Genomic DNA, 24,849 nt, shown 5'->3' on the forward strand with positions numbered 1-24,849 from the left:
GCTCTTCCCTTGTGTTTACTGAGGGATCACAGGTTCCTTTGTGGATGTTGCTGTTGGGCAAAGAGGCTTTTAAAAGATACCCAACATCTTCTGCCCAAAAGTCTCACACTCTCCACATCAGCCGTATAAGAAACGCCAGGCACCATTCCCATCTCCAGTCACCGCTGCCTGGACCAGCCCCATCCCTCACCTCCAGGCAGCTTCCAGCCCTTCTGTGCGCATGTGCTGCAGCTGGAGAGTGCTCAGCTGGTGGGTGCTGTGCAGCGAGCGGGACCAGCTGATTGCAGCATTCTGCTGAAGTCTCTGGTGCTGGAGGATATAAGGCCCATGGCAGAGGCCACCAGCTCATCAACAGGCTTTCCACAGGGTTCAGTGGCCTTTGGATCAAGCCCGTAACTAATTTGTTCCAGTTACTCACGTCTCTCAGGAGTCACAGTCCCAGTGTAGCCTCCACATTCAACATAGATCTCATCCACCTCAATTTTTTTTAATAAAATAATAAAATACATTTATATATATTTATATATATCCTACGAAAACTGTACAATATTGTATGCCAAAAAAATGCACCAGAGGCCATCATGAGTAATGCTATACAAATGAAAGGCTATGCTTTGCTATAGTGGTACCAAATGTTAGCAGCGAAGGATAGACACAAATAGGTGCAGCAGGAAAGCATAGGTTACCCCAAAACCCTGCCTTGCAGGTATCATATAAAAAACCCAAACAGAACAAAATAACCATCTCCAGTGGACAGGCAAGTTGCCAGAGAGCATGGAGCAAAGATGGAAATGGTGACCCCCTATAAATCAGGATGTTGCCAGCTGGGATCCTCTCAGAACTGAGGACCTGAGAATAAATCATTCTGTTCCATTGATCTGGGGAGCCTGGAGCCATTGAGACACCTGAATTTTGGCAGGTGTATTTGGATGGATGGGCACTGAAGAATGGTATTGGAGCAAGTGGTGATTGTTCATGGAAGACATCCCTGTGGACTATGCAGAACTGAGTCTCTGCAGAGCAGGACAGGGTGAACAAGCCCTCAAGGATGAGCACACACCTGATGACCCAACCGTGCCATAGCTTTGAGTGCACTGGGCTCCAAAGGAGAGGTCTAGAGCTTGAAGTGCCGTGGAAGGTCTCTGCCCACAGGAGGAGCTGCCCAGGCACCGTGGCAGCATCTGGATGAAGCACCCTTGGATCGTTCCAAAGTCCTGCCATCTGAACACAAATGTCCTGCTGGCGGGTATCCAGCCCTAGCTCAGGCCTCATAGAACTGCCTCTCCATCTGTTTGGTGAGGGTCCCACTGGACATCATGGTCCGGCTCACAAACTCTTTGGTGACCTGTTTGGTGAGGGTGCTGCTGGCGCTCTCCACTCGCTGGGTCATCATGAGCATGCCATCTGCAACGAGAAGCTCAGTGGTCAGGACACCACGCTAAGTACAGGGTCACAGGATCTGCTCTACCTAATGATTCCTGGCAGAGGTTTCTCCTTAAATACCACTTTCATTGATGGAAAACCTCTCCAGATCAAGTGATTCAGTAGTACTTTGCTATGTCAGTCAGTAAGATGGATCTCCTAACAGCTCCCAAATTCTCCATGTTGCAACATGAACCCTTGAGTCCGTGAACTCAAGTGGGACAACTACACAGATGTAATTAGTGATGGTCATCACACTTCTCTCTCTTTTCCTGCTCTGAAGAGATCTAACCTTGCAGGAAGAGCTATGATTTGGTTCCTAGTGATAGTCCCAGGGGACTTTGAAAACTCAGCGTACCCTCTGTGACTGGGCAGCACATGGGGAAATGATTGCAACTGCCTCTGGGGCAGAGCAGGGACACAGTTTAGGAAAGGGTCTGGTCCCCTTCATCAGTCCTGCCTGATTGACCCTCCCTGCCTTTGACACTTGAGGTGAAAGCATCCTCAGACTTTTGGACAAGCAGAGTTTTCCTTTGCTTCCCGAGGGTTTCAAAGCAGACAGCAAGCCCCTACCTGTGAAGTGGGGATCCAGAGAGGAATGGCTGATGCTGGTTTTGGTGGTGTATTCAGTGGGGAAGTTGTACACTTCTCTCATGTACTGCTGTCCTCCAAACTGGGAGAAGGTGCCTGGAGAGAAGGAAAAGGGATGAGTCAGCCAGGAAACGACACAGGGCTTCCAACCCCTCAACCCTGCACAATGAACACCAACAGTCAGCTTGGGAGGTTTCTCTTGCTGACATCAGAGCCAGGTTTAGGAGGAACTGAGAGGACTGGGAAGGTCTTACACCTTCTTACACAGTGTAAGAAGCTGCCTCCATGTATGCGTACAACCAGGTATAAAAGACAGAAGTTTCATAATAAATTAAACACCGGCAGGTTCTCACAATCCTCCCTCATTCAGTGCATCAGGATTGGGACAGTGTTTACAAGGCACAGCATTGTCTTCATGGAAGACAATGTCTCCATGTCTTTCATGGAAGACAATGTCTCCATGTCTTTCATGGAAAATGGAGTCACCACCAGAGCTGGAAAGGGACTCCAGGAGTTGTGTTCCCTGCTCTGAGAAGTTTCTTATCTTTGCACCTCCACAAAGACATGGTACTGTACCTCCATCCTGAGATTCAATGGTGATGATGCCTTCTCTCTCTGGCCCAAAGCCTTGGGTGGTCTTGGCTTGCACTTTGAACTTGTATGGAACATTCTCACTCAGGTGGGGCACAGTCAGGGTAGTTTCCAGATTGTCTCCTTCGACACAGATATTCCTGGGCTCCCCTAATCCACACAGACATACCAGTGGTGAAGACAGAGAGGAGTGATGGTCCCTCCAAACACACTCCCTCCAACTCTGGCTGCTGTCTTGGCTTTCCCTAAGCTTTATGCCACCCAGAGACTGTATGATTGCACCCAGTTCTACTAAGGGTTAAGACAACCCTATTTTAGTATAGTAGTGATCCTCAACAAGCAACCTCCACTGGGTTTGGGTTGTAATAAGCTACAGGTTCTTCCTCTTCCCACCACATTTGTTACACCAGACCATGCAATGACACAAAGCATCAGGGTCCATCAGCTCCCAGGCCTGGAATCAGCCTCATGTCCCCACTTCATCTGCACCAATGTAAGCAGACAACTTTGTTGCTGGTCCCAGCAAAAATGCAGCAAGTTGCTGCCTTTGCTGGATGTATCTTGTGCTCTACACAGGGAACTGGGCTTCCACAGCCTGATACCATACCTCCTCCATGCAGCATCTCACAGGTGACCATGTAGCCCAAGATGGACCCATTGGGCTTGCGGGGTCTCTCCCAGCTGAGCTGCAGGGAGTCAGGGCTGAGGGCAGTGAAAACCAGTGGTCCAGGAGCACTAGGTGTGCTCAGCGTGAAGGGTGAACCTGCAGGGGCATGAGTGAGGGGTCAGTATCACAGAAGGTGGTGAGGAGGAGCCTGGGAGGGGTCTGCACACAGCACTTATGAAACAAGCTGGAAGGTCTCAGCTATCTCAGCTAGTGGAAGGTGAGTGCATGGGGCAGAAGGCCCTATTTTTAAATGAAAGAAAGGAAAGGAGAGCTCAGGATGTAGAGAGAAAACAGCAAGGCCAGCACTGTAGACAGCAGCAGTGCCACCTTTCTCCTGTCCCCCATCCACCTCACCTGGTACAGGGCTGAGCGGGCTCTGCGGGTCCACCTGGGACTCTATGGTGATGACTCCTTCCCTCTCAGGGCCCCAGCCTTCCTCACTCTGCGCCTTCACCTTGAAGATGTAGGAGTGGTTGGGCAGCAGGTCCTCTACCACCACTGAGTTCTGGCTGGGGTTGGGGATGGTGAGTCGGTGCACCTCTCCTGGGATGCACAGAGAAGGGAGACGTCAACACCATGTTGCAGGCACAAAGACAAGAGTTTAGGTGAAAGCCATGGCTCTATCTCAAACAAAGTGCCTGGAAAAGTCATCTGGGGCCCCTCCCTGGCCACGTCCATCACACCTTGCCACCAACAACTGGTAGTGCAGGATGAGATGTTCCAAAAAAAAAAAAAAAAAAAAAAAAATGCTTGGGACAAACAACAGCTTCTTGAAAACTCAAGGATTTTCAGCCAAACAGAATTACATTTTCACTAACACTGCCCCAAGTTTCATGTAAAAATAAGAGATTTTCATTCCAATCCTTCCTCCCCTTCAGGGCTTGTTGGGGCTGGTGGAGAACAAGGAACAAGTCCAGGGTTTTTTGGAGGAGGGGTGACTCCACGAGCAATCCCCGGAACTGTCCCCCAGCAGAAATGGGGAATGAGAGCTGTGGGGTAGCCGAGATGTTTCTGCAAGGCTACACAAAAAGCAGAGTTAGGACCAGTCCCTGAATCCCAGAATGGTTGAGGTTGGAAGGGACCTCTGGAGGCCATCTGGTCCAACCCCGCCTGCTCAAGCAGGGTCATCTGGAGCCAGTTGCCCAGGAGAAGACCCAGACCAAACTCTCCACCACCAGAAAATCCCACCACCAACTGCCTGGTGGGCATCAGCTGCCTGTTCACTGACCTCCATTGAGGAGCTGGTACTGCACGCTGTAGCCCTGCACCTCCTTCTCACAGTGTGGCTCCTGCCAGCTCACTTTCAGGGAGGTGGGTCCCAGAGCAGAGAACACCAGACGTGTGGGGGTGTCGGGGATGCCCAGCGGCAGCCTGGAGTCTGAGGCAAAAAGGGAGTGTTAGGGTGGAGATTTGAGGGCTGGGGGCTAAGGGAGCCAGGGGAGAGGAGGGAGTGGCACATGTAAGCGTGGGATGGTCCTGATGGTCCAGGGAGAACGTGGCAAGATGTCATCTCTGCAAGCTGGCCTGTCACAAGGGGGGACTGGCTGTCTCTGCACACCTACAGTGATGTCCCATGGCCTTGGAGTGCCAACCTTGGGTGGGACAAGGCCAGGTAAGCTTCAGGCACCTGTAGTAGAGAGACCGGAGCAGGGGCCTGGGTGCTGTGTGCAGCCCATCTCACTCATCCCAAAGCACCCTGTCCAGTCTGCCAAATGCTTCATGGACATCTTCAGATGAAACTCTGTTAAGACTAATGCTAGTCTACAGCTAAAGCAGCCCAACACCTCCAGGAACTGTTCAACTGGATCGGGACAGATGGGACCAGGACTGGGTGCTCCTGGCTCCCCACCAGCTCAGCCCACTGGACACAAGGCTCATGGCAAGCACAGCAGCCTCCTAGGCAGACGACACTCAGGGAGTGAAGCCTCTTATTGACATAGGCTTTGGCCAAGGAGCTTGCAGAGGGAAATCTTGTATGAAGCACACGTTCTCCCCGAGAGTCGTCCAAAGGCCTGTGGGGTAAGACCAAGAACAACAAGCTTGTTAGGAATGAAGAGTATGGGGACAATGAGCTGATCAGCTCGTTAGAGCATGGTGGCAGTGGTGGTGAGTGTTAATCAGCCCAGGTGGGTTGAAACACAGCTGAAGTCACCTGCAAATGGAAAGGTGGTGTAATGGAGGCACAGGCCAGGTCAGGAGAAAGATCAGTGCAGCACACAGCAAGCCATGGAGAGAGGGTTTGGGCAGAGCAGTGGATGGCAACAGCTCATGGACGGCCAGTGGCTTGGCTGTTATGGGATGCGTGGCTGGACAAAGCTGTACCTATATACTTGCAAATCCCCGCGGACCCATCAGTCATGATTATAGAGTCCCGAAAGCCAGTGCTGGGGTAGTAACCCTTCACCTTTGCCCTGCTCCTGAAACCCACATCCCGGGGCTGTGGGATTTTCCTCCCAGCATCTTCACGGATGGGAGGGAGGAGTCTCCCTGTGTAATCTACAGAAGCAGTGCAAAAGAAAGAGAGAAAACCACCATTGGAGACTTCAGAGCAGGTTCAGTCCAGGTGCTGGCTCCTGCAGAGATGACTTTTTAAGGCTTAGATTTGAAGAGCTGTTTAACAACCTTCTCTCAGCACCAGCTGATGTACACGTGTGGAGCTGAAAGGCAACCATGCTGCTAGACAGAGTAAGAAGAGGAGACACGTGCTTTTCCTGGAGTGCTTCGCAGTGTGGGGATAAGGATGTAGCTCCCTTTCCTGAGCACTCTGGACATGAGGGATGGGAACCCTTTCCAAGCTGGTCTGGGAGCATGGTGGCCTTAGCAAAGCACCTACATGTCAGTGGTGAGGACATGACCTTCCAGATCTCTGGTTCATAGGCCCCCTTAGCTGTGAACATGGTCCTCACCCCAATAGGACTTGCAGGGCATAGGTCCGAAGACAGTCATGGGGGTGGAAGGGAAGGACGGGTCCCATCACCACAGTACTCACCATGCCCCATCAGCATTGTGGAATAGTCTCTTGTCAGTGAGGAGCTCCCCATCACTCTGTGCTCCTGCTGCATATGTGAGCTCAGCTGGTGGTAGCTCGTGTTCGTTGTCCTTGTCAGTGTGCTGCTGCCACTGCCAGGGAAGGAGAAGTCCACCCGGCCATTCAGCAAGTGCTCTGTGAAAGAGGGCACAGTGTGAGGAATGTGGCTGTGGACAGGGCTGCTGCTCCGGTTTCCATGGGGAGGAAGCAGAAGGCATCATGGTGCACCCTGCCTTGGCTGCATCCTGGGTTCAGCCACCCTGCAAGGTCTACATCTAGAACAAGTCACAACCACCCAATGCGATCATGGGGAAACAAACAGGTAAACAGAGACTTTGCTCTACACCCAGAACCAGAGACACCCATGGTGCCCAAGGTAACTCCAGACCTCGGCCTCGCTGGGGCACTGCCTTGTGGTTCTCACCATGTTCTCTTACATCTCTCCTTTGACGCAAGCACAGGTTTATAATTTCAGATTAAAAAAGAAGGTGGAAGAAAAACAGCCCTTTATGGAGGCGGTTTCTCCAAATCTCACTCTGGATCCCGTCTCAGCTGGATCTGAAAAGCAAACTCTGCTCCATTGTTCTGGTCCTTGACAAATACCTATCCCTTCCCAGTAGGCCAGGAAAGATCAGCTATCCATGAGAGTGTGATTTCTGTTTAACAGTCCAGCAGATCTGCCCAGAAGCTCAGGGCACTTAATTAAGGTGAGGAGCTGCCCTTGGAGGTGGCACTTAGCAGGTATCATCTGAATTTGCTGCTGCCTTGAAGGTCCAGCCTTTTGTAGAAGCAACTTGCTAGCAGGCTCCCAAGTCCATGCCGAGATGGGGGTTACCTTGACACTCTTGTGAGTAGACACACCAGGACAAGGTTTTGAAGCAGACTACAGGACATGAACAGTGCATCACGCCAACACGAGGATGGGCACACGAAGGGAGGAAGGGGACACGTGCTGGGCAAACCCCAGCTGCTGGTCCCTCGGCTCAGAGCAGGACGAGACAGGACACTCAGTGCCGTAATGAAGCAGTCCTTCACCTGCTTGGGGCCCAGGGGTCCCGCTCCTTGTCAGGCTGCCAGTAGCCACATCACTGTCCTCCTCGCGGAGGAGACCCTCAGTGTCCGAGGAGAAGCGGCTGCTGCCAGAGAGGCGGGGAATGGTTTCAGGTGGGAGCCTCCAGGTGATGCGACGAAGATCCAAGTCTTCTCCCAGCAGCTGCACATATTTCCACCTGGAGCCTTTTGGGACAACGCAAGCACTGGTGTTGGCATGATCTGAAGGGGACAGAGTGGGCTACCCACCACATTCGTGCTGCTTGCTGGGGAGGGGAAGGGGCAGTCGACAGTGGGAACAAACACCCATTCACAGCCCGTCTCGCCAAGTGTTGGCTGATGAGTTTAGGCGGTGCAACCATCGTGTGACTGGTGGATGGAGGGAACGTGACACGTGTTGGGTTCCTCAACCCCAGGGCTGTTTTCCAGCCCTATGTCCATACAACAAAAGGGAAGAGTTGAAGTCCCACCACACACCTGTCCCTGTCATGAAGAGTCTGCGACAATTGTCCTCTGCTCAGGAGAGGTTTCCTCACTCCTTGGTGTGCACATAGGATGGTCAAACTCTTGGTGTTCCCATTACCTCTGCTCCCTGCAAGGACTAGGGGCTCACTCCTGGATCCCAGGCCCTGGAGAACCCCCCCAAGAAAGACCCTCCAGATCCTACTGACAAGTCTCATCATTTCACTTATGGCCCATCTTCCCCTCATTGTCCCAGTACAAGACAAGGGAGCCAGCCTCATTCAGAGAGTGAAGTGGTGGAGGAAGAGAGGCCAGTGCCTCCCCAGCACTTGGTGAGTTCCCTCCTGTTGGCTTGGCAAAGACCCTGAGCATCCAAGGGACTCAAAGGTCTGTGCCTTGCCACTGCTTGTTTGCTGACAGTAACTCTTGTGGTCCAGCCAAATGGAAACGGGAAGGGAAGATGAGCAGGGAGGGCCATGAAAAGCCCCCCTCTCACCCCACGCTGAGATTTCTCTTTGCCTCATGGCTAAGACAAGGAAGCACTGGTCTTATTTACACTGTGACTAGTCGAGTGTTCCCATGGATGCAGCTACTGTGCTTTGGAAAGGCTGATCTCCACCATCTCCGTGACTTGGATCTCCCCATCTCCATGAGGAGGAAAGGAGCAGTAAATCTCATTGCTGAAAGCTGTTGTTAAGGAAAATTAATATTAAAAATGACCTTTGCAAAACTCAGAGCAACATACCTGAATCATCAGACACACTGGGATGCTTGCTGCCAGCTGGAGAGCGAAGCACATCTGTGCTGTACATCAGGTAGCTGTCGTAGTCCTCACCTCCCTCTGCATCAATGATGGGGACATCAGGGATGATGGGGACTGGAGGAGAGGTGGAAAATGCCATTAGACAAGCAGCTCAGAACCACACCAGGCTCCCATGCTCAGGCTGGCCTTCAGAATTCACCAGGGTGGCTGGTGCAGCAGAGTGAGTAGGGTGCAATGAAGCAGCTGGGGTGATGGGGAGCACTCCCCAGCACTATTCCTGCCTCCCTTACTCCCCACCCAGGCAGGGCAGTAACTCACTGGACATCGGGCGCTTGGGCTGCGTAGCAAGGTTGATGGTGGCTTCTCTCTCAGGTCCCCAGCCAGCACCATTTCTGGCCTTCACCATGTATCGATAGGGCTGGGACTCCCGCAGGTTTTCTATCAGCACCATGCGCTTCTTTGGGTCTTCAACCAGCACCTTCTTCATTGGGCCAATGGGTACTGCAAATATGGGTACACATATCGCCCATGAGGTCACAGGATACAGAGGACCCCACAGCACCTCACCCTTGGCCAACAGGGTCACTGACATTTGATGTCAGGACAAAGCCTGGCTCTGGGACAAGGTGCAGAAGCTATTTGGGCAGCTCACGACAGGCATGACATTGTCTTGGGGAAATTTCCAAACTGAATGCTGAAGTCAACCTACAGCAGAGGTCTCCTATTGCTGGTGTGTCACTAAATAGCATCTTCCTGGCACTCTAGCCCTAGGTCTAGACCTATGAACTGAGTTTTTAAGATGAAAACCAACACAAAACTCTACGGAAGTGAATGGGAACCAAGAGTGCTCTGGGCTTTGCAGGATTAAATCCTGGCTGGTGAATTCTGTACGTCTTCCATCAAGAAGTGACCCCTCCAGATCCCAGTTTTCACAAGAAACGTGCTTGAAGCTGTTCTGGTTCTGCTGCTGTTGGGACCAGCCCAGCCTGCAGAAAGTATACTCCAGCACCTCAGCCTGGCTGAGCTGCCATGACTGCCCTGGTCAGAAAATGAGCTCTTACCGTTGTCCTCATTAACAAGTCCATAACTGACTTCATAAGCGGTGATCTCCCCGTTCGTTTCTGCAGGCTCAGCCCAGCTCAGCTGTGTCACGGTGGAAGACACGACATTGAAAGCCAAGCGGCCGGGCTCGCTGGGGACTGGAAAGGCAAGAGCAAAGGGTCCAGGTTACTGCAAGTCAGAAGCCAGAGCACACAGATGACCAGAGCTCCCCAGATCACAGCTGGGTCACAGTGGGAGCCACCCAGTGCTCACTCCCAAGACCATCAGAGCTCAGGGCTGGAGCCCTGACTGCATGCCAGATGCACAGGCACCAACTTGCTCCCACATGGTGGGAAGCGAAGTGCAGAGTTGCTCACCATCCTCAAGCGTGCGGCAGTGGATGATGTCGGAGTAAGCCCCTTCACCCATGGCGTTGTAGGCACAGACTTGCATCTCGTAGTCACAGAAGGGGTAGAGGTTACTCAGCTCTGCCGATGGTGCTTTGACATCGATGAGACGGGCTTCTGACTCAGGGTCCCCTTGGATCCAGTATTTCACCTGGCAAAGCAAGAGCAAGCCATGATTCCTTCAGATCCTCACCCCATCTCTTACCAGATCTGCTCTGGGAAAGCTGGGGTGTTGTGCCATTCCTCTGAAATGGAAGGCCAAGACAGTTTGGGCATTTCATGGTAAGTGACGGAAAGGAGATGAAGCCACCAGGAATCTTTCCTGCAAATCCCACATCCACCCAGCAACGGTCCCTCAAGGACGAAGGGGGCCAGAAAGGGTGAGTTTGCTCCCTCCTTTGGGCTTCTTCTCACCATCCCTTTGGCACAAATGACTGTGTGCGAGACACCTACAGGATGGGACCTATACCCTCCCCTGGGATCTACTCACCCCTTACCTTGTATCCCAGAGGTTTTCCCGGTGGAGGAAGCCAGCTGAAGCGGATTTCCCTGGAGCTGAGAGCATGGGCATTGAGATTAAGTGGTGCACTCAAGCGGCCTTTGGGGGACTGGGAGACCTGGCTCAGGCCAGTCATTGAGGGGACACCATCCACCACCTCTGCAGACACAAGAAAGAAAGGGCACATCAGTGCTAGTCCCATGCAGGGAAGGAAAAGAAGGAAGTGTGCCTCTCTCCAGCACTGCCCAGCCATCCCAAGTGAGCCTCTCAAAGCATTTCTGAGGGGTAGATCCCCATCATAAGGATGGGAAACTGAGGCACTTGGTGATGACATCCCCCAAAGCCACACATCAAGCTGGCATTAGAGTCGGGCTCAGACCCCCCAAGTCCTGCACCTCCTGCTGCCTCTCACAGTAGGAAGAAATGAAGAGACCACCTTCTTGCCTCTAAAAATCTTTAGCTCTGTCTGAATGTATTTAATAATGCTTCAACAATCTTGATCAGTTGCCCTGTGCAGCCACAAGAGAAGACGGAGATGGGCAGAGCCTTCTTGAGTTGCCCAGTTGCTTCTCCTGGAAATGCACCCAGTCCAACCAAGATCTCTCTGGAACCTCTCCAGCCTCAGTGCCTGCCCCTGAAGTGGTTCTGGTTGGTCCAGTGACAAGGGACTTTCTTGTATCCCCAGTATTCATGACCAGTGCTGTGATAAATACCTTTTACATGTTATCGACCCACTTGATGACAACCCTTACAGCTCTGCTTGTCCAGCCACAGAAATCACCAAGCACAGCTCATGGCAAGTCCCACCTCTCCCCTATTTTTATAGTTTTTTATGCAAATCCTCAAGGAAAAGGAATGAAGAATCCACTCTATTTCCTTTTGTGGCATAGATTATCCATCTTCTCCCCACCTGCTGTCTATACCCACTAATGCCTCTAGAGGGAGGCCCAAATCTACCAGTCAGAGCTGGAGGAACCTCTTCATTGCCGCTTTTTGGGTGAGGAGCAGGGCGGGGGCTCTGTACACCACCTCGGGGTGGGCTGGTCCGGTGTGGGGGTCCCACACGCCCTGCTGCCATTCCCCACCTCCTGGCTGGCAGCCCCTACCTGGATCGGCGATGGTCACCGTGGTCTGGGGGTATCGGCCAATCTTGGCACCGTACTTGGGATGGAGGAGGTCGATGGCAAACTGCTTGAGTGGGCAGTTGTGTAGGAGGGTATCTATTTCGGTCAGCTCCAGCAAGGGGACCTGCACCTCCTTTCTTGTCTCCCCGGACTGGAAGACCAGGTCACCCTCTGTGAAGATGTAGTCCTGAAGGAGAAGAGGTGCGTAGTTATAGCCCACAGCATCCATGAGAAGGCTCCCAGAGAGCTTCCCTTCGTCTCCCAGTGAGTCCCCACTTGCCTCCCAGTGCCCACAGCTCAGGGGGTAGCCGGTACCTTCTGTCTCAGGTACAGGCAGCCTTTCAGGTTCCTGAGGCACAGGGAGCAAGGGATGGAGGGGAATGTCTGCCTTTGTGCTAACCTCAAGCCACTGGTCTCCCCTGTCCCAGCCACAACCCCTTTAAGCCTGATCAACTGCTCAGCTGCAGCCCCAGGGTCGGTTCCTTCCCAGCCCTCTGTGCCCACTCATTCCTGCCTGCCAAGGCCAGAAGCATCATCCTTACCCTGCCATTCTTGGCAGTAAGATCTCGTGTCCTGTACGTGACTTGGGATTTCCCGTTGTCTATGATCTCCCGGAGGACAGGGATCTTGGCCACCTTATCAAAGCGGCTGTGGGAATAGGCTGGCTGCAAGAAGGTGATGAGGCTGCTGGCTGAAAGGGGCAGGAGAGAAGGAATGTGTAGAGCAAATACATGAAGAATCACATTGCAAACACACAGGTGTCTTTCCTGAACAGAGTTCCTATCAGCCGTGGGTGTGAACTGTATATGAAATATTACTGCATGGGCTGGAGACTTTACCACTCCTGACTCTTGCTCCCTGCTCAAAACAACCAGACAGGAAGCAAAAGCAAACCACTGGGGACATTCACCTGCCCCAAGCACAGCATAACAACAAAGAGGGTTTACTTTACTACAGCAACGTATGGACTGGAGCAGCAGAGGTGTACAGTCAACCCTGGATCTGCCATGGAATTGGTAGTATCTAAACCCGTGGTAGCCAAATGTTTGGGTCTCTGTCGCCAGGGATGATGACCCTCCCTTGGATGCTTTAAAAGATGTTCTAGTTCAGACCCCGGTGAATTAAGATAAGAGTCACCAAGCAAGTCTCTGGCCTGTGAGCAGGGGGAGCTCAGATAGGCAGGCTGCACGCTCCTTAGAAACCACATGAGTCCATCTGGATATGGGACACACAAACACCCTTCATCTCATGCCACAGTTGCAGCCCTTCACCTTGTTCTTTGATGATGGTGATGTTGACAAGCCTGCGTCCAATCTCTGCAATGCCGGTGGGGACATCAATGGCCTCCACCTGCAGCTGCTTCTCATCATCATCATCCTCCCTGATGAAGAGTGGGACGCGGACATCAACCAGCTCCACAGCCTCTTGGAACTCCACCATCCCGTGAGCATCTAGGGGAAGGGACAATGATGAGAGGTGGGAAATGTCCCCCCTGCCCAGCCAGGAGGCAGTGCTGGGCTCCGCTCCCTACCTTGGTCTGACGTCACAGTATAATAACCCGGTGAAACCTTCAGGTCATTGAAAGCCTCGTGGGAAACGTGCTTTTCCATCACTTTGATGATCTCTGGCTTAGCTGAGCGAGGGGCCGTGAGCACTGTGTCCACAATGGTGTGGTCCTGCCTGCAACCGGTGGGAAGAGAAAGCCAGGTAAGAGCTGAGGCCAGGGTTGCTCATCTGACATAGCAGCTGGATGGGCTAGCGAGTGCATGGGGCATTCAGTCACCCCACACGTGTGTGTACAAAGAGGGAGAAGCAGCACAAGAGATGGCTGCAAGTTCCTCTTACCTTTTCCCAGAATTGGGCTGTAACCTGTCAAAAAAAAACAAATTAGAGTGACTAACGCAGCTGGGGAGACAAAGTTATGTGTGAATCACAGCCCTGTGCAGGTCTGAGCCATGGCAGCTGCCCTGCGGGTGCCAAACCATCCTCTTGAGCCCGTGGCCCCATCACATGTTCCCTCCTGCCTGGCTGCTCCCTCCAGCCCTGAGTTTCCCAATGCAATGAGGAACGTGCCCACAGGGGAGATCACATCTGGTCAGAGCTGTGAGTAGGGGATAACACTCCCTGCTCAGCACTGGCGTCCCCAGACTCCTCTGTCATGCACCAGGCATTCATAACTTTGCACAGGGCTGAAACTTTGAAGTCAATGGGAATTTTCCCATTGAGCACCATGCGACTAGGATTTGACCCTGTCGGTAGGAGTCTCAGGTCCAAAGCCAGATGCAGCCAAGATCACCCGCACAGCAGGGTGGGCTCTGCTCTGCAGCCTCTGGGTGGGTGAAGCACTGCACCAGGCTTGTGCTTGCACCGATGTCTCACAGACCACGCTCCCTCCTGGCATCCCTAATTTCACACCCCAGCCCTCTGGTCTGCTCCCTCATCAGCAGGGCCCTGGGGAACCCTACCCTGCAGGAAGTCTCTCCCCCAGTGACTCACCTGAACTTGGTCTGCTGGAGCTTGTGGCAGCCAGGGATGCGCTTGAAAATGTCATTCAGCTGCAAGAAGCAAGATAGACTTTCACAACACATCCCTTGCTGAACAGGGATGTGTTCAGCGAGCAGATGCTGCTGCCAGCCAACACAAAGGCCCTCTGGCCAGCCCCAGGTCCTCCCATCTCACCCTGCCACACCAGGCAGAGACCACCAGATGGTTTCTCCCCACGATATGTCAAGAGGCTGCAAACTGAAGCCAAACAGGAGCTTCAGACCACGTGCCCCAAAGCAAACCTCAAATCTCATCAACATGATGCTTTGATAATTTTCACAATTGTGATCCTAAAATTTGTGCTTTCTTTCAGAAAGAAGAAAAATTGCTTCTTCCTGACAAGAGCTGTTTGGGTTCACAGGGAAGGGGCACTCCCTCTTTCCCAGCATCACAGACACCCCCTCAACGTGGTTGTCCTGCAGTTCTACCCCAAGCCCCCCTTCACACCCAGGCTCATACATTCTCCTCCACTTCCTTGCGCAGCTGCTCACACTCCCGGGTGTCTGGCTTCACCAGGTTCTGCGTGAAAAGCCGGGTCAGCCTCAGAGACAGTCCGTAGGGAACTGGAAAGAGAAATTCCCAAGTTAAACTCCTTCCTTCTTGGTCAGAGAAATAACCCAGCCAAAAGCTGGAAGCATGAGGACACGCGTGACACTCAGTGTCCAGATCCTGTATCGCTAGCACCCAAACCCCATAGCACCAGCAGAGAAAACCCTCTGAGAACTGGAGGGCTTACTGGGAAGCTCTCTGCCAGATCCAGCAAAGGAAACAGTGTCCAGTGGTGGCTCTGGACTGATGAGGCAGAGAAATCAAGGCTGGGTCGCTGAGCTAATGACACTAAGACACATGCAGGGTACATCCACCATGTGGCTAGGCTGTCAGGAAGTCTCCAAGGCTACCACATGTCCTGTTATAAGGGCTGGACACAGGAATGTGCTGCTCAGCTTACCCCCAGGATAGAAGCAGATAAAGGACACCCCACCCCCCCTCCCCGGCCTTGCAGTTGGGCTTGGAGGTAACGCCATGGCTGCTGGAGGTGGAGGGCCACCATCAAGGGTTCATGTCCTTTACAGCACCTGCAGCATCCCTCTACACCCTGTTCCTCAGATGTGGCACTCACTGAGATCTTTGGGGTTGGTGGCAGCGAGGGAGGTGAAGCCCTGCTTGTGAACGTTGTTGTTGATCTTCCAGCGGACAGTGTCCCGACCCTTGAGGGACCCACTGCGGACCATGGGGGTGTCCAGGTGGTCGGAGGACATGAGGCTGTGGCGAAGCATATAGTGGTCCTCCTTGAAGCCAACGGTGCGACCTGCAGAGCCAGGGACATGGTCAGAGCATGGCAGACTGGGACAAAGCCAGCCATCAACTTCCCCACATTGAAGACTTTGTTCTGGGCAATCTTTAGGGCTTCCACCATGCTAAGGGTGTTGGGATGTCAGGTGTAGAGTGGGGTGGAGAGGGCAAGGGGTGTCCATGAATGGGGAGAGCACATCACACCAGCAAGGCATTACAAGGGACACTCGTCAGGGGAGAGCCTGCAGTGTGATTCCCAGTAGGGAACACCAGGGTGTGGGCCAGGGAGGAGCAGTGGAGCCGCAGCTCAAGGGCTCCTTGGCTCAGGCTCTCTGCTAGGAGCTTTTCCCCTGATCCACCTCCCCAGCCCAGAGAGGAGGAGAAGGGATGCTTATCCCAGCACACCCCCCCCCAACCTGGGAAGGCAGTGAACCCCACAGACCCCGCTCCCCCCCAGTTCAAAGGGCTGGTACCTCGTGCACAGCAAGGAAGCAGAGCCAGGCAAGCCTAGAAAAGAAATGGCCAAAGACAATCATTTTGCAGTCAAGGGCAAAAAAACCCCAATGTCTCCAGCTGGGAGGATTCACATCAGCAAGGATGGGTGGGCAATGGATGGATGGGGATCTGGAAGCTAATTTTAGCCAGACATCCCTTCAGCCAGGGGAATCCCACAGCAACTCGTGTTGGCGACAACAGGGGTGCTGGATACCACTGGGACCCAGCCCCTCCCAATCTAGCCATACTGGAGGCTGAGTGGATTCTGGAAATTGGTCATGTTTTTGGCCTTTATCAGGTCCTCTCCCTGGGCTGGGGCAGCCGGCCGAGGTGCTCACCTTGCAGCAGGCGCAGAACTTCCAGCAGAGCAGCAGCAGCAGCCCCAGGAGCAGGATGAGGAAGATGAGCAGCGGGATGAGCCAGAGGAAGCTCCCTGGTGGGCACTCTGCAAGCAACAGCAACGTCACTCCTGGGCATCAACCCCCAGCGTGGGGTGTGCAGGGAGGGAGTGGGGAGTCAGGGACAGAGGGGCAAGGCTGGACCACAGCTCTTTGAGAGATGGGGCAGTCCAGTTAAGCTTGCAACCCCCAGCGTGGGGTGTGCAGGGAGGGAGTGGGGAGTCAGGGACAGAGGGGCAAGGCTGGACCACAGCTCTTTGAGAGATGGGGCAGTCCAGTTAAGCTTGGGAACTTCTCTCTTGGTGATCACAACGAAAAGTGCTGTTCAGGGAGAACTATCCCGCCTCTCTGCTCTCATCCAGCCATCCCAAGAGGTTATTCAGCACCTCGCATCAATCCCTGCCCATGCTGGCAGTGAAAAGGCACTGATCTCTAAGGGTGCTGGTCTCTGAGGATGCTATGCTCCAATCCTTGCAGTTCATGTGACAGCCAATGTCACCCACCCCTGTCACGCAGGAAGTGGGTAGGGAGGTATTGCCTGCCACTGACCCTGCCCAGGGGCACAGCAAAGGGACAAAGTGCGGATCAGAGGCACTGTGGAGCAGGTCACTGCTGATCCAGCCCCGAGGCTGGACGTCCCCTCCTGCCGGGTCCCTGCTCACCTTTTTTCTTCTGCACATGGACGGTGGTGTTGGGGAAGACAGTGGGGTCTCCCTCCAGGGCATAGTGGTACGTGCAATCATCCTCCTCATCCTGGAATGAGCAGTACTCACTGGCCTCCTCTGCAGAGAGAGGGGACATGGTTGCAAAGTCATCAGGACCAGGAAAAGCTTGGGGAGCAACCCCACATGCGCATACACACACAGGGCAGGGCTGACAGGGGAGACACCACACGTGTCTGCACCCAGCTCCGCTTCTCCTGGTACCTTTCTTCAGCTCTTCCACCATTTGGATCTGGAGGCGGCATGTGCTGCAGTTCCCTTTCATGTTGCCTGTTCCCCAGGCCTGGCAGCGAACGCAGTCCCGGATGCTCTCACACACAGCATGGAAGCCCTGGGCAGAGAGGCAAGGTGGGACAGTCAGGAGCCAGCCCATGGGAAGCAAGGGAGGACATTGCCTCCGAAAGGCAGAGCTGGAGAGACAACGCAGTGTCCTCGCCCTGGCACCAGGGCAAGGTCAAAAAGAGGAATAATAGACAGCAAACAGCTAACGAAGCCAGCTCCAAAATCTCTTATACCAACAGCCTGCTTTGGGCAGCGATTAGATCTTCTCCAAGGGCTTTATGTGGCCTTCCCAAAATATGACCAAGCCAGCTTTCTCCACTCCCACGGTAGAATTAGCCTATGCTTGTCAATGGGGAAACAGGCACAAGACCATGAAAAGTTTTTTTCCAGTCTCAAGACAAATCAGAACAAGCCAGGAGCAAAGCCTCAAACCTCTGCCCTTCACCAGTGTGCAGATAAACACAGATGGACATTCAACAGCTGCTGCTGGTGAACTGGAAGGCAAAGAAAGCCCGTGGCTCCAAAGCAGCTCCTGTACCAGACCCTTCCTGGCCACTGAAGGCAAGACAGGCAAGACTAACCCCTGCTCAAGATTCTGCTCCTGACCAAGATGTGCCTTCATCTCTGCTTTACTCTCTTTCCCTGGAGGCTCTACATGGGAAGAAGCGATAAACCCAGAGGAACACAGGCTGAGGCTCACCAGGGAGTAGCTGATTTCACAGGTGGAGCTGGTGTACAGTGAAGCCTTGTCACAGATGCATCTGCCGCATTCGCACCTCCCATGGTTATTGCAAATGCCCTGGGAGGGAAGAGGTGACAGTCGGTGTCCAAGAGCAATTGTAGACATGCAGTGGCACTAGGAGTCAGCAAGGTGCCAGCTCCCAGCGGCCCTGAGCCTTGGGCATCGGGGCAATTTGCTACAGCCCTGCCTGGTCTGGTTGTCCCTTGTGCAGGCAGGGCAGGACCTACCCCTCGGCTGTCGATGCAGGTGTCGTTGCTTGTGGGACATTCACAGCCCGGACCCTCCCAGCCGCTCTCGCACACGCACGCCCCCTTGGAGCAGCGACCGCGATCTGCGATGCAAAAGGAGGCATTACCCAGGGACCAGCGCTGCACTGCTCCCTTGGCCCTGGTCACAAGCTGCTCTGGCTCTCCCAATTTCTTTGGGGTGCAAAGGGGCTGCAAACAGATTCTGCAGCATCCTCCCTGCACATTTGCAAGTGCAGAGTCCCTGCAGCCCATTGCCGGTCACTCGACCCCCCGTGCCAGTGCCACCAGCCCAGGGACACCCTGCCTATGACACCGGCAGGGAGCAGGGCACAGTGCAACCCACAACTGGGGAATGCTGGGGGTGGCAGGGCTGCTCTCACCATTGCAGAGGAAGCCAGAGGTACGTGGGCACTGCAGGACGTCATACTGGCAGAACGGCCCGTCAAAGCGTTGCATCAGGTCCTCTGAGTAGCACTGGCACTTCCCACACAGGCACTCACCCCGGCCTGAACACGGCTCCACATCCCCGGGGCGGATGCAGGCTTCGTTGTTGGGGGACGATGCCGGGGAGCAGTCACACTTGTCCCCTCGCCTGGTAGGAAGGAAATGGTGCTGAGAGAGGCAGGAGCAGAGTGCAGGACAGCAGGGTCCTGGCCTGGGGACTGCACATGGGCAGGATGCCCAGGGCACGAGCCACAGGTCACTGTGGGTTCCCAGGCCCAGCAGAAACCTTGGGAGAGGTACAGAACTGGAAAAAGTCCTTACCAGCCTGGGTGGCAGATGCACTGTCCGCAAACAAAGTCCCCGTGGAAGCTGCAGTTGGGCGAGTTAAACTCTTGTTGCTGTAAGAGAAGAGAGAAGAGTTGTTGTCACATAGGCTTAGCTGCCCCCAAGACCATTTCAGGAATCAGAAAGGCAGATCTAGGGGCAAAGTTTTGCCCACAAGACTGAGCTGTGCCATAGGACAACATGCCCAGCTTGGTACAGGCAGTGGTGAAGATCTCCTTGGCCAGGCTGGGCCTCTGCTGAGCAATGGTGAGGGGTCGAGCAGGACCCACATGCACCAGTCAACAAGTTCCCACCCCAGGCTGGCCAGGAGGAGGTCACCTCTGCAACATGCCCCCCCACATACTTGTTCACAAGGGCACACATCACAGATGACAGAGGCTGTGACTTTGAGGCTGTCGCTCAGTGACGTGGGTTTCACGTGGATAATTCCCCGCCGGTCTTTCTCAGGGAGGTTGCAGACATGCTGCCCGCCAACGTACTCAAGCGCCTTCACGCGCATGTTGAACTTGCCCTGGAAGGACATGCCACAAGGGTGAGCCAGCTCTGCTGGACCGCAACTTGGCCAGACTGACCCCAGGTGAAGAAGGAAGGAGGGACGCAGCGGAGGGCTCAGCCCCTCACACACATCTCCTCTCTGGGGCTGTCTGGGGACTCACCACTTCCCCACGGGTGATGTGGAAGGAGCCAGATTCTGTCTTTTCGTACACCGAGGAGGTGAACTCTGTCTTCATGGCTTTGGGGACAAAGTCAGCCCGGATGTCCATCTTGGAGCGGATGCGCTGGGTGGCAGAAGACAATCACAGCATTGACTTTCAGCAGTACCCCTGTGACCACCTTACGGCCTGCCCCAGAGGGAACATATCCTGCCTGCTCTCCTGGGCAGGAGGTGCCCACCCTTTGTCTTCCCTGGGAGTGAGAGCAAAGTCCCAGAGAGCACTGTTACCTCAAAGGCTATGCGGAGCAGCTCCACGATGTTGGAAGAGTCCTCCTGGAGCACCCCAATCTCAGAGATGGGGAAATACTTGTGCAGCTTCTGCAGAGAGACAGGAGCCCCCTGAGCTAAAGCCTTGAGAAACCTCCTCTAGCACTAAAGTGGGCTCTGCTTTGAGCAGGGCTTGGACTGGAGACCTCCAAAGGTCCTTTCCAACCTAAATTACTCTCCAGCTCTGTCCCCCCACTGCTTTACAAGAAACAGACACCAATACAGGGAGACCTCTAGAAGCCCAGATTCCTGCACCCAATAATACACCCTGAGACCTCCCATGACCCAGAGCAGCCCCCCAACACACTGTGGCACCCTCCCAAAGTATCAAGGTGTTGGTTTAGCACTTGGGGACAAGAGATGGCAGAACACTTTTTCCTCACAGCTGAGCTGCAGGCAGAGGAGCAATGGTCCTGGAGGAAAGGTAAGCCCACATGGCACCACCGTCATGGTCTCCTCACCTCATAGTAGCTGTAGGAGTGGTTGGTGACAGCAAAGATGGGGATGATGTTGCGTTGGCCCAACAGGCGCACCAGGGTGGGCACCGAAGGATAGTCCTGCTTGGTGTCATACACGTAGGTGCCATCGGTGTCTAGGTGACACTGCTCATCATTTCTTGCCAGGATCCCTGACAGGACATTGGTACCATCAGCTTCATAGTGAAAGGCAGATTCAGTGGAGAACACGAGCAGGTGAGTGCTGTCCTTCCTCCAGCCGATCTTATCCTGCAGCCGGGAAGGGGGAGAAGGAACCTTTATCTCTGTGCCCCACAAACCGCTGCACAGCACTTGCAGCCTTTGGCAGGCCAGCACTGGAAGGAGTTGGAAAACTCAAGGGGTAAGGCACCAACTCCACTTGGCAGCAAACATAATCAGCTACGTGGCCCTGGGAATCCAAGCCAGCAGGTCTCCGCTTCACCCATCTGCACCCTGAATGCATAGCATGTCTCCCAGCAGCTCGGTACCAGGTACCTATACATATATGTGGGCAAGCCCACACTTTTCTGGACACGTTTGGAGCTGTGCTCATCCCTCAGCCAAATGGCCAAGCCCAAGGGGGCTGTTTTCCAGGGAACAGAGTTTCACCACTGCGGGCACAAAGCAGGTCAGAGCAAAGAACACACACAGGATGCCCAGGAAGCAGCTCCTGTGCTGAGGATCAAGCACCAGAGATACACAGCCAGATGGTCTAAGACCTAGGAAACTGGGAATGCAAAACAACTCGGCACCAGGAGCGTGCAGCTAGGCAGGCAAGAATTGACTGTAGCTGAATGTACAACCTGGGCTCCCTGGCTGTCTCGTCAGCTGCCCAGCATGCTGCTCTTTTGCTCATCACCCAGTGTCAAGAAGATCTACTCATTAAAAGCAGAGCCCTGGCCACCATCACCTTGCAAACAGCTGTCTGCAGGATGGCATCAAAGCCGCCCTCAGGGGCATCCAGGTTGCCGGAGATGCGCTCTTTCCTGAGCTCCTGGCTGAAATAGTTGATGTTGCTGGTCAGGCGGATGACATTCTTGAAGGAGAAGGGGGAGTCGGCCTTTTTCCAGGGCTCACGCAGCCTAGGAGAGAAGGGGAGAGCAAGGTTTTTGTGGAGGGCAGGAGCAAAGGGATGCCTGGGTGCAAGGAGACAAAGTGTGAGGAGAGCACCTGGGGGCTGGGGAATCCCTCAAGGGAAGACATGAAGTTGAGTTGGCAAGCCATCAGCACTGAGAGGTAGAAGGGATGAGGGCAGAGATGGAGGAGAAGACAAGACATGCAATGTGTCGTGGCAGAGTAGGGAAGGTCTGAAAGTGGAGGAGGACACTGCTGGCATTGGCATGGTGCTACAGCAAGCCCTAAGCACAGGGTGGGGAGGCCAGGGGAGACATTTGCAATGCAGAGAAATGGATGGAGGCTCTTGCACCACAGACAGTGAAGATCAGGAAAGCCATGGAGAAACAGAAGATGCCTGCCCTCCCCATTCTGCTCCCATCCCAGGGACCCATTGGCCTCACTCACTTCTCAGGCCTCATGTCTGTCTGAGGGGATGAGACTTTGTCCACAAACTTGCCAAATCCAATAGTGTAATTGGAGGTCAGGGCTTGCAGGAACTCCGCTGAGAGGAGAGGAAGGGAGGGAGGAAGAGACACATGAATAAAGAGACGTCTGTGAGGTCGCTGCTCCAGGGAAAGAAGTCCTTCCCCGGGCATCTTTTCTGCTGGTCAGGTCTTAGATAAGACTCCCAAGCTGTCAGCTTTTAAGCTTTTTGGCCTTGGTACTTGTCTTTTTTGGGGTAGAAACCTATACCACCTTTGGTAGCCCCTTTCCAAGACTGGAGCTTCTGCAATAGCCCACACCACACCCTCAAGATGCCAAAGCCACCGCACAGATCAACTCTGCAGGGCACCAGCCCCAACACTGGGCTGAAAGGAGAGAGCACACTTGATGATCCCTGCAGGGCCAGGAGAGACATCCCCCCACAAAGATGCACAAAGCAGAGATAACAAGAAACTCCAGTTAAAACAGACACCTCTCTTTGCCAGTTGCATCCCTTTCTCTGGTGCTGGCAGACAACTCACAGCTGCAGGCAGGAGTGAGCTGCCTGCCTGCCTTTATCAGCACAGGAGCTGGCTCCCCTCTTCTCCCAGCTCTGGTCTCACCTAGGTTTTGGCCCATGCTTTTGAGGTTGTCCAGATCATCAGACATAGAGTAGGAGAAGTCCATGAGGATGTAGAGATCCACAGGGCTCTCCAAGGGCTGGAAGACATCCATGTTGAAGCTCATCTCCTCCCCAGCTCGCAGCCGCATGAACATGTCCTGGGGGGACACCTGGGTCCTCTGCAGGGACATGTTGATACTAAAGTTCTGTGAAGAAAGAGTGACGTGAAGGGGATGGACTCCATCTCCCACGCAGATGCAACGAGGAAGAGGCAAGGAGCAGGGAGATACATGGGAAGTGGAAAGGCAGGGATGATCATGCTCCCTTCCCTCATGTACAGCCAGGGACCGAGGCAGCCTCCCCCATACCCACGGATGCCCAGCTGGGCACCTCCTCCAGACCTTGGCATTTTGCTTACAACTGTTTTGCCTGAAAAGCCACACCAGTCCTAAGTGATCAGGGCTGGTTGCCAACAGGTCTATCAGCTAGCGAAGGCAGAGCGTTGTTTTTGAGTAGACCCTACATAAACAGAAGTCTGGACTTTGTATTTTTCCTGCTGAAGACTCTAGAGGACGATGAAGGACATGAAGGACAGTGGGAATGGTGGGACCACTCAGGAGAAGCCGAGCAAGGGTTGTCTCCCCAGCACCCACCTGCCGGGTCCGCATCTCGCCCCTGGTGTACACGATGCTGGCCTCCCCACAGCCATATCGCAGCAAGTTCTCCCGCAAGTTGCAACGAGGCTCTTCAAAGTTCTGCCAAGGGGGCAAGAACAATATTACAACCACAAAAAGCAGCAAATCCTCCATGCAAGGTGGGGAAGGCTCTTGTCAGGGTCCTCTGCTGAGACCATTAGTGAGCCTTTGGGAGCAGGAGAGGGGCAGAGAGACAGGGATGAGTCTCGCACAGAAGAGCAAGTGTCCCCCAGCACCAGGGCAATGAAACCACCAGTGAGTTACTGGGTTGTCTGGGATAAGACTCTCCCTCCATCCCTTGCACGCAATGTTTCAGATCTGGCTCACTGGCACTTTCTGATAAACTCCTGTATTCCTGCAAGTTTGCCCCGGACACCCCTTCCTCCTCATTTGTCTGCACCAAAGGAAACCCATGTTTTGGTGCTTCCCATCCAGACCAGCTCTTTGCAGAGAGAAGCTTCAGCCAGAAGCTGAGCAGGGATGGTGGGAACCCTGTGTCTGCAGGGTGGGAAGCGGAGCCGTGGGCTGTCCTGCAAGGTCTCACCTTGTCAGTGCAGAAGGAGCAGTCCTTGTCCACTCGGATGCACTCGGTGCAGCTCTTTGCCCGGGACAGCACGCAGCGGTTGTCTATGGGGAAAGATCAGGGCATAAGGAATGGAGAAAGCTGGGCAAGCCGTGGGAGGGCATGAGAAAGGCTGACCCCATTTTCCAGGCAAGTCAGTAGAGGTTTTACTGGTGAGTCAGTAGAGGTTTTGCCTGGGTAGTTACTGGAACCCAGCTACAACACAGCAGTGGGGTAGCAAGAGAGGGGCCCCAACTGCTTGGGAGATAGAAAACAGGAGGAAAGGCACAGGACAGATCTCCTCGGGACTTATCCATGCGAGGACTGGCATTTCCAGAGCCCAGGAGCGTGCACAGTCCACACAGGGCAGCACCAAGCACAGACCGCAGAGAGATATACCAGGGCTGCACTTACTTTTATTCCTTTGGCAGAGGCCAGTGGCACAGAGCAGGGACAGGAGGAGCAGCCTAGCACACGCCCGGGTCAGCACGTCCATCCTCTTCCTCCTGAAACACATGGATTGCTATGTTGTAGAGAGCTGAGAGGCAGAAATGGTCCCGGAGACCATTGGGGCAGCTCCGGAAGAACCCCTGCGCCCAGCCCCACTGGGGAGGGGACAGTCCCACCTGTCCAGGGGGAGCTGATGCCTGGAAGCAATCTCTGATCTCAGCAGGGCAGGGCACAAAAGTAAAACCGAGAGCGGCTTGTCCTCTGTTCAGGCATGTGTGAAAGGCTCAAAGTCCCCGGCAATGCCAGGGTGGGGCAGCTGCCACGCCACAGCACCCCTGTGCCCCAGATTCGGGGTGCCCAGCTTG

General features: G+C 54.1%; 1 protein-coding gene across 1 annotated transcript; it reads right to left on the minus strand.

The window, feature by feature from the left end:
• Positions 1-1,261: 1,261 nt before the first annotated feature.
• On the minus strand, positions 1,262-24,551 carry ITGB4 (integrin subunit beta 4). Its single transcript, XM_075719399.1, has 40 exons — positions 24,449-24,551; positions 24,017-24,099; positions 23,431-23,532; positions 22,779-22,983; positions 22,138-22,234; positions 21,527-21,698; positions 20,602-20,865; positions 20,102-20,191; positions 19,815-19,937; positions 19,502-19,669; positions 19,135-19,211; positions 18,750-18,961; positions 18,349-18,452; positions 18,080-18,178; positions 17,302-17,428; positions 17,038-17,157; positions 16,316-16,422; positions 15,956-15,989; positions 15,310-15,498; positions 14,649-14,752; positions 14,142-14,200; positions 13,491-13,514; positions 13,177-13,325; positions 12,917-13,096; positions 12,188-12,336; positions 11,628-11,832; positions 10,520-10,680; positions 9,993-10,173; positions 9,636-9,773; positions 8,893-9,075; positions 8,557-8,688; positions 7,335-7,535; positions 6,261-6,434; positions 5,594-5,767; positions 4,500-4,649; positions 3,626-3,814; positions 3,212-3,367; positions 2,590-2,754; positions 1,996-2,109; positions 1,262-1,404 (listed from the first exon to the last, which is right to left on the minus strand). The coding sequence occupies exons 1-40, from the start codon at positions 24,549-24,551 to the stop codon at positions 1,262-1,264; spliced, it is 5,607 nt and encodes a 1,868-aa protein (XP_075575514.1).
• Between the last annotated feature and the right edge of the window lie 298 nt (positions 24,552-24,849).

Source organism: Pelecanus crispus, chromosome 12, assembly GCF_030463565.1.
Source record: "Pelecanus crispus isolate bPelCri1 chromosome 12, bPelCri1.pri, whole genome shotgun sequence".
NCBI lineage: Eukaryota > Metazoa > Chordata > Aves > Pelecaniformes > Pelecanidae > Pelecanus > Pelecanus crispus.